The sequence below is a fragment of the Ascaphus truei genome, chromosome 2, assembly GCF_040206685.1.
Source record: "Ascaphus truei isolate aAscTru1 chromosome 2, aAscTru1.hap1, whole genome shotgun sequence".
NCBI lineage: Eukaryota > Metazoa > Chordata > Amphibia > Anura > Ascaphidae > Ascaphus > Ascaphus truei.
In genome coordinates, this window is record NC_134484.1 from 474,191,469 (window position 1) to 474,207,557 (window position 16,089).

General features: G+C 49.6%; 1 protein-coding gene across 1 annotated transcript in view; it reads left to right on the plus strand.

The window, feature by feature from the left end:
- The window catches only part of LOC142488365 (uncharacterized), a 50,721-nt gene extending 43,480 nt beyond the window's left edge, over nucleotides 1–7,241 (plus strand). Inside the window, exon 5 of the mRNA XM_075588802.1 lies at nucleotides 3,048–7,241. Coding sequence (XP_075444917.1) covers nucleotides 3,048–4,006 — 959 coding nt within the window. The 3' untranslated portion in view covers nucleotides 4,007–7,241. The remainder of the gene's footprint in view (nucleotides 1–3,047) is intronic.
- Nucleotides 7,242–16,089: the final 8,848 nt, after the last annotated feature.

The window sequence follows — 16,089 nt, forward strand, 5'->3', positions numbered from 1 at the left end:
GGTGGAGGGAGAGCGAATGATGTAGAAAGATAGTCCTTGTGAAGTGCCCCAACCGTAACCAGCAAAGGATTTGTTAACAGGATCTCCCTAGTACAGAGAGGAAGGGAGTGACGTTCCGCGAGTGCGTGGTCAATGAAATTCCCTGCTGCTCCTGAATCCACGAAAGCTTGAGTGAAAATTGAGGCAGGCCCCCAGGAAAGTGAAACCGGAAGGAGCAGCTTTGAAGGTTGTGATGGTGGAGGAATAGAAGAAATGCCCAGAGAGTATTCCTCAATTTTCACTGGGCACTGGCGTTTCCCGATTTAGGACAATTTCGGGCAAGGTGACCTTTGAGCCCACATTACAGACACAGGCCTCTGACACGTCTGCTGTTTATCTCCTGTTCAGGTAATTTGGTATCACCCAATTGCATCGGTTTCTCCTCAGGGAGAGGTGTAGAAAGAGTCAAAGTGGGGGGCCACAACAGGCTGTGAGGAATTCACATTAGGTTTTTCATATATGGGACACCTTAAATATTTATTTTATTTTTGTAAGCACCTGGTACCATCTTTTGATTCATGGGACTACTCCGATTCGTCAGGTTTATTATCTGATAGTGCACCAGGGAATTGTTGTCTGTGTTATATTTGTGTCATTTGTTATCTCTCAAAGTGGGGGGCAAGCCGGATTTTAGGGGTCCTTGAGAGCAGGTTTCGCTCGGTCTGTTCTCGCATCCGGAGATCCATTCTGATGCAGAGAGAAATTCATTCATCCAGATCCTTGGGGGTGTCCCGGCAAGTTAGCTCATCCTTTAACCCCTCAGAAAGCCCCTGCCAAAATGCTGCCAGCAAAGCTTCATTGTTCCAGCCTATCTCTGTGTCAAGGAATTCGATGGCATACTAGCCCACAGTATGGGCTCCTTGTCGGATATGAAGGAGCGAAGCAGAAGCCGAGGAGTCGCGACCGTGAGCGTCAAAACCCTTTTTGAATGTTTGGAGAAAGGCAGCGGAGTCATTAATCAGTGGGAATTTCTTTTCTCCGAGGGGGAGGCCAAAGCCTCGTCTGTCAGTAGAGAAATGACGTAAGCTACCCTGGATCGATGAGTGCAAAACATGGAGGGCTGGAGTTCGAACTGAATCGAACATTGGTTCAAAAATCCTCCTCAAGTCCATAGGGTCCCCTCCATAAAGTAGAGGCGTCGGGATCCGTGGTTCTCTGGGTGTAGAGGATGACGGAACTGGCGCCGGAGAAACTGCCAGCAATGCGGTGCAGTGGGAAATGTACCAAGCTGAAATGTATCCAGCCGGGAGATAATATTTTGAAGTCGGCTGGAAATGAGTGCCATCTGTTGGTTTTGCTGTGCGAGGCGTGTCTCGTGATCTCATCGTACAACAAAAAGAGATACACAAGAAACAGTTAAATACACTTACTGGGGGTCTGGGGGAAAATCTAGGCTTTCCTAGGTGCAGGGCCCCTGCTTGGATGAGCTTACCCTGACCGGGATATACACCCGGTTCTCCTGGTCCTCCTTTTCGGCTTCAGTTCCACAGCCGCGACCGCTACGTTCTAAACTTGGAGAACTGGGTCCTCGTGTCTGACTTAGGCAAACTTTTCAGGCTTCAAAACGAAGCCGGTTGCTCTATTTCGAACAGAGCAATGTTGAAAAGCCCGCCCTTGCTTCATCGACTCAAGTCATTGGTTGCGCTCACTCGCTCATGGTCAGCACCTTACATACACTCTGCTGGGCTATCCCCAGAACGGAGGGGAAAGGAGCAGCCAATCAGCGTGGGAATTCCTCCCCGCCAGCTAATAGAAAGAGGGGCTCATCCCTCGGCTGGCGTCAGGAGTAGGAGTACCAGGCAGGCACGAAAAGCCGGGTGAGCGGGAAATAGGATTTTAGCCCAGGGGAGAAGACTCAATGGCTACATCCTCCTGACTAACTCATTGGTACATGCGGGGCTGGCTCCACCAACTACAAAAGGTGTCCAAGGGGTGCCCTCTGTAGTCCGGAACTGGCAATTTGCCTTTCCTCACCCACAAAGTTTACACACCTGGACCTCTTCTCCCCTTTGAGCTACGGACTCTATGCAGACTTGCTGGCACCTTTAACTAGATGCCCTGGCAGACTGCATGGAGTCTTATAATAAATGTATCAAACATTGGAAAACATATTTTAATACATGGGAGACCTTGGAGAGGCTCATGACTGTAAGGGACTTTGGACTGAGATATCGGGGCTCGAAAACCAGGAGTCTCGGGGACACTGGACCGCCACGGTGCAATTCTACTCTCGTACCAGCAAATCAAGCCTGCTCGCCGGGTAGAATTAAGGTACTAACGGTAGCTCCGGCCCCCGTACTCCTGCAAACAAAAGAATTGTATTCTTACCCCAATACCCCACCTAAATCTCACACACAGCAAGTTTCATGAGTCTGGGACAATGGAAAGTGGAAAAAGCAGGGGACACTTTAACTTTTCAAGTGTAGATATCTGGCCCCTGGCTTATAGTGCTAGATAGCTGCCAGGGACCCAAGAGCAACCAGAGGGTTTAACCTTTTATTATGAAGCCTGGTTACCCTTGCCCGTCACAGAGTTCACACCAACTTCTTGCAAAGAAAAGTCCTTTATTTCCCAGACAAGGAAAATCAGGTTGCAGTACACGTTTAACAGCAGTGCATAAGCATGAAACAAAACCGCATATATCTGGCAGACCAAGCAAAGGGTAGTTTAGTTTGGTGCAGGGTGAGAGACTGTGCTTTTCTGGAGACAAGTTCTCTGGGAACCTGTAGTTTCACAAGTTGGGAATAGACTTCCCTCAGGGCATCTGCCGCCTCCATTTTAAACTTTCATCCTTATCAGTAACTAATTGGGAATAATCCCTGCACTGTAGGCAGACCTGGGTGTGGTCTCCTGGGTCTGGAGTAGTGAGTGAACTTAACCCCTTAACTCCCTATTCTCCTATACACTACAGTGCTATATAAATAAAGATATACATGTACAGTATAACTACAAATTACAGTCGGGTCAAATTTAACGGACCATTCTTTTTTTTTGTTTACTTCTATTAGATATTTTGAATGAGAGGAAAAACTGGAGCTCTGATATTTCCCGAAATTGTTTGACTCCTCAGAGCCCAGACCCGACAAAAGCGAATGATTCCTGCGACACAGTCGACACATCCAAGGATCCATTGCAAGAAGATGATGAATTTACAGAGCTTGTCCAGCACACGGCACAGACTGAATCTGAGTGTGGGTCAAGCACAGTAAATGAGGAGTTTAGAGAAAACAGTGGAGATCAGCTGTATATCTGTTGTGACTGTGGAAAAAGTTTCACACGTCATTGGGTTCTGCTGGTACATAGGCGGATCCACACCGGGGAGAAACCATTTGTTTGTACGGTGTGTGGGAAAGGTTTCACACGGAAGCACAACCTTAATACGCACCAGCTTGTTCACACAGGGGAAAAGTCCTTTGCTTGTTCAGAGTGCGAGAAGAAATTCCGTTACAAGGGGGACCTCAATAGACACCAAAGAATGCACATGGGGGAAAAACCTTTTCCTTGTTCAAAGTGTGGGAAAAAATTCAATCATAAGAGGAATCTGCTTACACATTTTAAAATTCACACAGGGGAGATGCCTTTCACATGTACAGAGTGTGGGAAAAGCTATTCTCATAAAGTAAGCCTGCAATGTCACCAGCGGATTCATACAGGGGAGAATCCTTTTGCATGCCCAGAGTGTGGGAAACAATTTTGTGCAAAAGGAAACCTCCTTAGGCACCAGCGTATTCACACAGGGGAAAAGCCGTTTACATGTTCGAAATGTGGAAAAAACTTTTCTCAAAAAGGAAGCCTTGTCTCACACCAGAGAGTTCACACAGATAAGAAAGCACGTGTGCCGAGTAAGGCTGCAAACCCGCTGCGGCCGGCGGGGCGCGCGGCCGAGCGGCCGCGAACCACCAGACCCCTGTCCGAATTGTCCCTGCCCCCGCTGCCTCCTTCCGGCAGGGCTGACTACGTACTGTGACGCGTCAGCCAGCCGATGCTGCAAGAATCTAGTGATTTTCGGCGTTGACGCGTCATGTGGTACGCGAGTCAGCCAACGGGGAGGAGGGGAGGGAAGGAGCTAGATGGGAGGCGCCTTGGGCGGGGAGCAGGGAAGGAGCTGCGTGTTATTAAAGTGTGTGATTGTGTGTGTGTGGGTGGAGGGGGGGGGGGTGGACGGCACCACGATCAGAGCCCGCCACCCTCCCGCCCTTCTCCGGCTCCCAGCTCCCTACAGACCGCATATCGCGGTCTGTGTCTGTCAGCGCCCCGCCTGTCTGCAGTGCGGGCGCACTGACTGAGGGAGCGGGGCCTTAGCCTAAGGGAAATCCTTTATAAGAAAGTTGAGCCTCATAATACACCAGCACGTTCACACTAGTAAGAAACCTTCTGTGTGTACAGTGTGGGAAATTCTTCATACTTGAGGAAAACTTTACTCATGCCAGTGTGCACATGGCAATGAAGCCTTGTGCCCGTACCCAGTGTAGGGGAAACTTTTCGCATACACTGGGATTCATTAAGCTCTGATGAAGGGTTCTTGCAATCCCCAGGGTGATGCCTCTACACACACTAGCGAGTTCATACCGTGAGAATCTAACTTGTGTAGAATAATGGGAGCCAGTTTTTCCATAAGGAGAGGAACATCCCCTCATACATCACAGAACAGACAAAGGTAACAAGCCCGTTATCTGGACAAAGTGCACCGGAGCAGAACAGGCAGAGGCCAAATTTGATGGCCCATCATCTTGTTTCTTTAAAGATAGAAGTATGAGGAGTTCAAACTTCGTATATTATTTAAAAAGCGCTTCTTCTAATCCTTTGTTTAGGATTGGTTTACTGCAACAGAAAAGTCAAACAAGCCACACTGAAATAGTGTGACAATTAAAGATTTGTTTCTACTAACTCATAGCTTTGTGTTGATCACATGATTTTATTATTTCATATAATCATTTAAATTACAGTGGAGGTTTTTTTTTTGATGATCACACATTTATTAGCAAATAAACTGCCCCTGAAAATAGGTTACACAAAATAAAACAATACTAAATATGTCTAAACATCGCTCCACATTTGTTATATTTTTCATCATCGGAACTGGCGGGGTTCCCAGAGCTGATCTGCGCTATTCTTATTTCAAAGATCCCCCATAAAATCAAGTAATAGAACGTGAAATCAAAGATGTCCCACAGGAAGACATGATGTCATGCTGTGATGATATTGCAACTTCCTATGGGCGTGTGGGAGGGAGATTTGGATGGCAGACATACTGACTTCCCAAAAGAGACCACAAACACCAGCACATGAAGGGTTAATATCTCTGGAACAAGGGGGTTCCCAGAGATAAAAAGTAGCACAGGAAAGATCCAGTGAACGCTCCGGTTCTGATTGTGTACAACAAATTGAAGTGGGGTGGGGGGAGATTGCTGCTTTAAGTATACATTATTTAGAATGGAGACCCATATACATTGAAGCATTACAATAATTACAGCTGCTGATACCACCTGGCCTCACCTGAAGCCTTCTAAGACCAGTTACTGTGACATTTAATACTTTAATCTATATATCGTAGTAGTTTAAAACAATAATGGAGAACTGAGTATCCGTTATAAGCAGAGATGAGCTTGTATCAGGGGTTTGGGATTTCTCCGCTTTCAGTTAATGAGGGGTACGTAGCGATATAGTCAAAGATAAGACAGCAGTGTCACAATCTACATTACAGGAAACCTTCAAGAAGAAGAACAATCGCCCTCAGGACAGGTCACTGCAGGTGGGCAGAATGTTTCCTTAGGATTGTGGAAGGTGAAGGCTTCAGCGAAGTAATGCAAAGTGCATGACCCTGCTGGGACGTGCAGGACACGGATCTCTACATGTCTCGTGCCCTCCGCATGTTCTGCTGCTAATTGGGGAAGTCACTTTGTACGGATCTTTGGCTGTAACACTTCTTACGGCATTTGTGCATTTTTGGGGCAGCTTAATATTTGGGAGTTTCAAATGTTCAAGCCGTTCAAATTCTTCATACGCAGACGCATCTCAATGCAGAAAAGAAGCAATCTGATATTTTCCATGTTCGGTAATAACGGTGTGCTTACTATAGCAAGAAACTATTAAATATTAATATATGCAAGTAACTGGTTTCCTGGTTTTCTTCTGCGTGCTGCCATGTTCAGTGTTTTGCATCTTTCTGCTGTCCAACCGGCATATTTTGTGATGTCATTTATGACTCTTCCTCTGAGATTGAACATTTATTAACTGCAAGAGGGAGTGCTTAGATGGGTGGGATTGATGGATCATGAGAAGCTGAAATATGAAATTACATTTGATGTCTGATAATTGGAACTTCCAGTGTCCTAAACCATATCACCATCCCGACTCTTGCGTTCTTCTCAAGGATGTCTTCTTTCTACCCCCTTTGTATCTAAAGCCCTCTCCCGCCTTAAACCTTTCTCACTTTTTGCCCCACACCTCTGGAATGCCCTTCCCCTCAATACCCGACTAGCCCCCTCGCTATCCACCTTTAAGACTCACCTTAAGACACATCTGCTTAAAGAAGCATATGAATAGCACTGGATAATCATGGACACGATACATAAAGCTTGGCCCCCTGCAGACGCACTTATTAGTATTCCCTCCTACTGTCTCTGTACGTTCTCCCTACCTACCAATTAGATTGTAAGCTCCTCGGAGCAGGGACTCCTTCCTTAATGTTACTGTAAAAGTATGTCTGAAGCACTTATTCCCATGATCTGTTATTTATATTATTTGTTATTTATATGATATGTATTACTACTGTGAAGCGCTATGTACATTTATGGCGCTATATAAATAAAGACATACAATACAATATCACCAACGTGGCACCATTGGGCTCTTCTGTTATGGCAAACTGGCTGTTGCACAGAAGAATAAACCCTGCCTGGTTCACATTCAAACAGGACAGCCAAAGGGGGAGAGGTCTTCCAGGACTTTTGTCCCGGTCCTGGTGAAGGAAGGGGCCCCGGACGATCCTGTCTGAGACAGCCCAGCTTTTCCTTCCCCTATTGTGAGGCCCGTCGACAGTATCAGCAACCCTTGCCTTGCAAAGTTGTTGCCCTGTCCCGCATCCCTCCGCTCCCCCTTAAAAGCATTGCACCGGCCACTAACAAATGTGTTTCAACCAATTATATTGTAGATGTCATTCAAAAGCCGTCTATCAGTTTCAGGTCAGGTACAAACAGAGAAGGTTTTGAAAGACAAAAAGTGTATGTGTTAATAGATACCTTTATTCCTGACTCCATATAGTATAGGAAGTGTATACACCTTAGCCGGGTCTGTCCTATTACAGTCAGCGTGGGGCGGGCTCTGTATTCTATGCCGCGGTTGGCACCTGACTTTGTGCCCAAAGCCGACTGCAGACCAGGCCCGGCCTCAGCGTGCAGCGGTGATAAGGAAGCTGGAGCCTGCGCTGCGGAGCGCGGCGTGGTTCAGGTAAGAAGTAGGAGTAGTCCTGCTGCTGAAGTCCTAGGAGAAGGAATTTCCACGTCCCTCCCAGAAATGACTGGAACGGTGAGAGGGTGGACGTCTTTGGCGCATGGGTGGACGTCTTTGGCGCATGCGTGGACTGAACAAATTTATGGAAGAGAGGAAACATACGGTATAACCACAACTTTGATACATGTATTATTTGTCTTAACTCTGTGCCCAGGACATACTTGAAAACGAGAGGTAACTCTCAATGTATTACTTCCTGGTAAAACATTTTATAAATAAATAAATACAGAAATTAGTCATAAAATTATTACGGTGCACTTGACTTTACTCTAGTAGTTGTCTCTATAGTAGAGATGGTTTAGTGTACACTTGTCTTTCTTTCACAGCTTGTACAGCATTCTGCTGCATGGTGTGTATCGGAAGTGAGTCCGGGTGCCGCTTCTGGACACGTGTTGTTGATGGTTGCATCAGAATCGTTACTGACTTGCTTAAGATCGTCCTCTGTTAAAGGGCTTAGATATTTATTAGATCATCCTATGCAAAAAAAAAAAAAGTAATCTCTTCCATAAATGTGTTTAGTTCATGCGCCAAAGAAGTCCACCCTTTCACCGTTCCACAAAATTAAATAAGACTGGGAAAACAAAATGGAGTCTGCAAAGTGTGCAGTGCTACATGCAAAAGCAATATTAGCAAGGGACAAATAATACATGGACAATAGATGCAAAGGGAATGCAAAACAAAAACACGAAGGTACCTGTAGATGTGCAGAACTAGAAGCCGGATGAAGGGGAAAACAGGGAAAGATGCATCACTAGGTGTCACGGGAGACCAGGCAATTTACTCCTTTTTAGCAGGATCATTCATTGAGCAAAAGAAGGTCATGAAACAAATTGTAATTTATTTGCTTAAAATCACTTACACACAGTGGAACAAAATACAGACAAAAAGACACACTTACTGGGGTCTGGGGTAAAAAAAAAAACTAGACTTTCCTAGGTGCAGGGAACTCTAAATAAGAGTTTTCCCCTGACAGGGACTTAGCCCGGATTCTCCTGCTTCCCAAATCGGCGTGAAGTTCCACACGCCACCGCTCCCTTCTCTTCTGAGAACTTGGGACTCTTTTGACCGCGAGCTACCACCGATCCTCTGGAACCGAAATCGGCATCAAGTCCCAGCCGCGTCCGCTGCGTCCGATTTTGAAAACTTGGGCGCAAAAGTCGGGACTTAGAATCTGGCGGGCAGGCTTTCCTGGCTTCAAATCGAAGTCGGCTGCTCTGCTATTTGTGCAAGAGCATCTTTGAAAAGCCCGCCAGCGGTCTTGCTACTGGGAATCTCAAATCTGATTGGCTCAGACTTTTTTTTGATATCTCGATGCCACCTGCTGGGTCGGGCTACACTAGGTCTGGCAGAGCAAGTGGCAGCCCGGACGACTGCCATTATTCCCAGACCTGGGTACTTGAGCCCTTCCCTGCTACCCAAATGGCTTTCCCACCTTTGGCATCTCTGGCTACTTTGAACGCTGAGCGGAGATGTCACCAGCTCTCCAAGCATGAGCGATCAGTGTCCTGCACATTGTTTTTAGAGCAGGAGCAGGGTGGCGAGGCTATTATGGGAGGGGGCGTGGCTATTACGGGAGGGGGCGTGGCTATTAAGGGAGGGGCGTGTCATTGGCTGTATAGGGGCTGTGTTTGTGTGTCTCTGTCTGTATGTGTCTCTCTGTGTGTGTGTCTCTCTCTTTGTGTGTGCCTCTGTCTGTATGTGTCTCTCTCTCTTTGTGTGTGTGTGTCTCTCTGAGTGTCTCTTTGTGTGTGTCTGTCTGTATGTGTCTCTCTCTTTGTGTTTCTGTCTCCATTTTCTCTCCCTCCATTGCTCTCTCTACTCCCGTCTCTCCCCCCATATTGCTCTCTTTCTCCCCCCCCCCACATTGCTCTCTCTCTCGCGCCCTCCATTGCTCTCTCGCCCTCCATTGCTCTCTCGCCCCCCGCGCCCTCTCTCCCCCCCTTCCCTCCTCGCCGCCTTCTCTCCCCCCTTCCCTTCTCTCTCCCCAGTCCCTCCTTTCTCCCCCCTTCCCTTCTCTCCCCCCTTCCCTCCTCCCACATTGGCTCTTTCCCCCACATTGCTCTCTCTCCCCCCATTGCTCTCTCCCCCCCATTGCGCTCTCTCCCCCCATTGCTCTCTCTCTCCTCCCTTCACTCTCTCTCCCCATTGCTCTCTCTCCCCCAATTGCTCTCTCTCTCTCCCCATTGCTCTCTCTTTCTCTCCCCATTGTTCTCTCTCTCCCCCATTGCTCTCTCTCCCCCCCATTGCTCTCTCCCCCCCACTGCTCTCTCTCTCTCCCCATTGCTCTCTCTCTCTCCCCATTGCTCTCTCTCTCCCCCCTTTGCTCTCTCTCCCCTCCATTGCTCTCTCTCCCCCCACTGCTCTCTCTCCCCACCATTGTTCTCTCTCTCTCTCTCCCCCATCGCTCTCTCTCCCCCCATTTCTTACAGAAACATGGCTATCCCCTAAAACCCCTGATGAGAGATAGGTCAAAGAGAGGAGGAGGGGTGTTATTTTATATTGCAGACACATTACAATTTACACTGTTAAATTGCCCACCAAGCCCACCCTCTTTTGAAATTCTAGTTGGCAAAATCTGCCTCCCCTTTTCTAATACCGTCTTGCTTCCTGGCATCTACCGCCCCCCTAAAGCCCCTCTACAATCCTTGACTGATATCACCCAATTTCTTGGCTCCATTTCCTCTCTGAATGAGAAGAGTGAGATGCTAGTTCTTGGGGATTTCAACTTCAATTGGCTCAACCCTAAAAACCACAAAATCCAGATACAACTCAAGTCACTTAACCTATCGCAACTCATTTCCCAACCCACATGGATAAACCTGAAATCGCATAACCATTCCTTGCTAGACTGGATTCTCTCCTCAAACCCCAGCAGAATCCAATCCTGTGGCATCCTTCCTGATATTTTCAGTGACCATGCAATAGTGTACTGTGTAAGGAAAATTAAACCGCCCCATTCAAGCCCTAAAGTTCTCCTCACTAGAACATTTAAAAACTTTAACCCACAACAGTTTCTGGATGACCTTACCAACTGCCCATGGCACAGAATCGATTTAATTCCCAACCCTGATTCTGCGCTCGACTATTTCCAATCTGAGTTCTTAAAACTCTACGATACCCATGCTCCACTACGCAAAATAAGGGTAGGGGGGGGCCACCTTCCATGGGTTACACCTGACCTTATAGCACTCTACCATTTCAGGGATGCCTTGTGGAAAAGCTACAAAGTAACTGGCACTACCAAGGATCTCAATCACTACAGATGCCTGCGGAACATGTGCACAAGGCAAACAAGGCACGCAAAAGCACAATATTACTCTGACAATCTCCACCAAAATACATCAAACCCAGCTAACTTCTGGAAGGTTATCAACAATATATTCCAGCCTCCTAACCATCAACAGCCAAGTAATATCACTAAGGGGGATATTACTCTGACAAACCTCACTGACATTGCAAATGCATTCAATGATTACTTTGTGGGGTGTGCCACTATCTTATTAGCGAAACGCAGCCCAAACGGCAAACCTGAACCTCATCCTGGGAGTACCCCTATAGCCCACCCACTCCCAACACTGCCCACAATTTTCAATTTGGCCCAGTATCTGAATAGGAGATTATACAAGCGCTCCTCAAACTAAAACTAAGCAGCCAATGTGGACCCGACTTACTACAATCTAGGTTCCTACGACTTGGTGCCTCAGCCATTGCCAAACCAATTGCGTCCATAGTCAAATCTATCCTGTCTGCAGGCCATATCCCTAAGACCTGGAAAACTGCCAGAGTTGTCCCAATCTTCAAAAGTGGGGACAAAAACACTGTCTCAAACTACAGGCCAATCTCACTTCTCCCAATTCTATCCAAAGTCATGGAAAAATGTGTCCACTCCCAATTAAGCGATTTCTATACCAAGACAAATTTCCCTAGCCAATTCCAATCTGGGTTTCGTCCCAAACACTCCACCGTAACTACCCTTCTAAAAGTTTGCAATGAAATCCAGTGTGGAATGGAACGGGGACAACTCACTGGTGCAGTATTCCTAGATTTTGCAAATGCTTTTGACACAATTGATCATGCTATCCTGCTTAACAAACTCCAGAGCTCTGGAATAGGGAAGCATGCTTTAAACTGGTTTCAGTCCTACCTATCAGGAAGATCCCAACATGTGTCCCTCTCAGGCTCTAACTCCAACCCCCTGGATATCACCTGTGGTGTCCCACAAGGCTCTGTTCTGGGGACCCTACTCTTCTCAGTGTTCATTAATGATCTTCCCACAGCTTGTAAGGAAGCCTCAATACACATGTATGCAGATGACACAATCCTATATGCACACAGCCATAGCCTCTCTGACCTTCAACACAAACTTCAGCCTGATTTTTTGAAACTCGAAAACTGGATTTCCCAAAACAAACTGTTTTTAAACACTGACAAGACTGTAACAATGGTATTTGGGACCAAGACTAAATTTGTAAAGCTTCCACTGACTGAGCTCCTGATTAGAACCAACGCTAACACCACCCTAACACCTGTCACTAGTTTTAAATACCTGGGCTTATGGTTTGACTCCCACTTAACATTCGGGATGCACATTGATACCCTGACAACCAAGACCTATGCCAAACTACGGGTACTTTACAGGAACAAATCCTCCCTAAGTCTCCTGGTCAGAAAGCGTATCGCACAGCAGATGCTAATGCCAATTATTGACTATGGAGACATAGTATATGGCTCGGCACCTCAAACCCACCTTAGCAAACTTGACACCCCCTACAATTCAATTTGTCGTTTTATTCTTCAATGCAACTACAACACACATCACTGCGAAATGCTCAAAGAACTAGATTGGTCATCACTCGAGTCTAGGCGCAAAGTTCACCTTTCCTGTCTTGCCTTTAAATTCTTCATGGGCAAGCTACCCAGCTACCTGAACAAGCTCCTCACCCCTACCACTTGCAGCACCTATCATCTGAGATCTGACTCCAAAAGACTGTTCATGGTCCCAAGGCTCAACAAAGTATCCGGACGCTCCTCCTTCTCCTACCGTGCACCCCAAAACTGGAACAACCTACCAGAGACTCTCACATCCACCACCAGTTTAAGTTCTTTCAAATCTAAGGCTGTCTCACATTTTAACCTGGTCTGTAACTGTTTCATTCGCCCATAATATATATTATCTCTAACTGTGCATGCAATGTCTTGTATATAATGTATACCCTGCTCATTTATGTAACTGTATTTGTAACCATGTATTATTTGTTTTACTCTGTGCCCAGGACATACTTGAAAACGAGAGGTAACTCTCAATGTATTACTTCCTGGTAAAATATTTTATAAATAAATAAATAAATAAATGTTTCTCTCCCCCCCATTGGTCTCTCTCCCTCGCATTGCTCTCTCCCCCCCCATTGCTCTCTCTCCCCCCCATTGCTCTCTCTCCCCCGCATTGCTCTCTCTCCCCCCCATTGCTCTCTCTCCCCCCCATTTGCTCTCTCTCCCCCGCATTGCTCTCTCTCCCCCGCATTGCTCTCTCTCCCCCCATTGCTCTCTCTCTCCCCCGCATTGCTCTCTCTCCCCCCACTGCTCTCTCTCCCCCGCATTGCTCTCTCTCTCCCCCCCAATTGCTCTCTCTCCCCCGCATTGCTCTCTCTCCCCCCATTGTTCTCTCCCCCATTGCTCTCTCTCTCCCCCCCCATTGCTCTCTCTCTCTCCCCCCCCACGGATCTCTCTCCCCCCGAATGCTCTCCCCACTGCTCTCTCTCTCCCCCCATTGCTCTCTTGCTCACCCATTGCTCTTTCTTTCCCCCCATTGATCTCTCTCTCCCGACATTGCTCTCTCTCCCACCTCATTGCTTTCTGTCTCATCCCCATTGCTTTCTCCCCCCCCATTGCTCTCTCTCCCCCCCCATAGCTCTCTCTCTCCCCCCATTGCTCTCTCTCCCCCCATTGCTCTCTCTCCCCATCATTGCTCTCTCTCTCTCCCCCATTGCTCTCTCTCCCCCAATTTCTCTCTCCCCCCATTGCTCTCTCTCCCCCCATTGCTCTCTCTCTCTCCCCATTGCTCTCTCTCTCCCCCCATTGCTCTCTCCCCATCATTGCTCTCTCTCTCTCTCCCCCATTGCTCTCTCCCCCCCCATTTCTCTCTCCCCCCATTGCTCTCTCTCTCTCCCCCATTGCCCTCTCTCCTCCGCATTGCTCTCCCTCCCCCCCTCATTGCTCTCCCTCCCCCCCTCATTGCTCTCCCTCCCCCCCTCATTGCTCTCCCTCCCCCCCCTCATTGCTCTCCCCCCCTCATTGCTCTCCCTCCCCCCCTCATTGCTCTCCCTCCCCCCCCTCATTGCTCTCCCTCCACCCCTCATTGCTCTCCCTCCCCCCCCCATTGCTCTCTCTCTCCACCCCCCATTGCTCTCTCTCTCCCCCCCATTGCTCTCTCTCCCCCCATTGCTCTCTCTCTTCCCCCCATTGCTCTCTCTCCCCCCATTGCTCTCTCTCCCCCATTGCTCTCTCTCCCCCTCATTGCTCTCTCTCTCCCCCCCATTGTTCTCTCTCTCTCTCTCCCCCCAATTGTTCTCTCTCTCCCCCATTGCTCTCTCTCTCCCCCCATTGCTCTCTCCCCCCCCCCATTGCTCTCTCTCTCTCCCCCCCCCATTGCTCTCTCTCTCCCCCCCATTGCTCTCTCTCTTCCCCCCATTGCTCTCTCTCCCCCCCATTGCTCTCTCTCTCCCCCATTGCTCTCTCTCCCCCTCATTGCTCTCTCTCTCCCCCATTGCTCTCTCTCCCCCTCATTGCTCTCTCTCTCTCCCCCATTGTTCTCTCTCTCTCTCCCCCCCATTGTTCTCTCTCTCCCCCCCATTGCTCCCTCTCCCCCCCATTGCTCTCTCTCCCCCCCCCCATTGCTCTCTCCCCCCCCCATTGCTCTCTCTCTCTCCCCCCATTGCTCTCTCTCCCCCCATTGCTCTCTCTCTCCCCCCCATTGCTCTCTCTCTCTCTCTCCCCCATTTCTCTCTCTCTCTCTCTCTCCCCCCATTGCTCTCTCTCCCCCCCATTGCTCTCTCTCCCCCCCATTGCTCTCTCTCTCCCCCCCCATTGCTCTCTCTCTCCCCCACATTGCTCTCTCTCTCCCCCCATTGCTCTCTCTCTCCCCCCCATTGCTCTCTCCCCCCCATTGCTCTCTCTCTCCCCCTCATTGCTCTCTCTCTCCCCCCCATTGCTCTCTCTCCCCCCGTTGTTCTCTCTCTCCCCCCATTGTTCTCTCTCTCCCCCCCATTGCTCTCTCTCCCCCCATTGCTCTCACTCTCCCCCCCATTGCTCTCTCCCCCCCATTGCTCTCTCTCCCCCACATTGCTCTCTCTCTCCCCCCCATTGCTCTCTCTCTCCCCTGTTGCTCTCTCCCCCCCATTGCTCTCTCTCTCCCCCTCATTGCTCTCTCTCTCCCCCCATTGCTCTCTCTCTCCCCCCCCATTGTTCTCTCTCCCCCCCATTGTTCTCTCCCCATTGCTCTCCCCCCCCCATTGCTCTCTCTCTCCCCCCCCATTGCTCTCTCTCTCCCCCCCCATTGCTCTCTCTCTCCCCCCCCCATTTCTCTCTCTCCCACCCCATTGCTCTGTCCCCATTGCTCTCTCTCTCCCCCCTTGCTCTCTCTCTCCCCATTGCTCTCTCTCTCCCCAATGCTCTCTCTCTTCCCCCCCATTGCTCTCTCTCTTCTCCCCCATTGCTCACTTTCCCCACCATTGCTCCCTCTCCCCCTCATTGCTCTCCCCCATTGCTCTCTCTCTCCCCCCCATTGCTCTCTCCCCACCCCCTCATTGCTCTCCCTCCTCCCCCCTCATTGCTCTCCCTCCCCCCCTCATTGCTCTCCCCCCCCCTCATTGCTCTCCCTCCCCCCTCATTGCTCTCCCTCCCCCCCTCATTGCTCTCCCTCCCCCCCTCATTGCTCTCCCTCCCCTCCTCATTGCTCTCCCTCCCCCCATCATTGCTCTCCCTCCCCCCACTCATTGCTCTCCCTCCCCCCCTCATTGCTCTCCCTCCCCTACCCTCATTGCTCTCCCTCCCCTACCCTCATTGCTCTCCCCCCCCCCCTCATTGCTCTCCCTCCCCCCTCATTGCTCTCCCTCCCCCCCCTCATTGCTCTCCCTCCCCCCCCTCATTGCTCTCCCTCCCCCCCTCATTGCTCTCCCTCCCCCCCCTCATTGCTCTCCCTCCCCCCCCCTCATTGCTCTCCCTCCCCCCCCCTCATTGCTCTCCCTCCCCCCCTCATTGCTCTCCCTCCCCCCCCTCATTGCTCTCCCTCCCCCCCCCTCATTGCTCTCCCTCCCCCCCTCATTGCTCTCCCTCCCCCCCCTCATTGCTCTCCCCCCCCCCCCCTCATTGCTCTCCCTCCCCCCCCCTCATTGCTCTCCCTCCCCACCTCATTGCTCTCCCTCCCCCCCCTCATTGCTCTCCCTCCCCCCCTCATTGCTCTCCCTCCCCCCCCCTCATTGCTCTCCCTCCCCCCCCCTCATTGCTCTCCCTCCCCCCCCTCATTGCTCTCCCTCCCCCCCC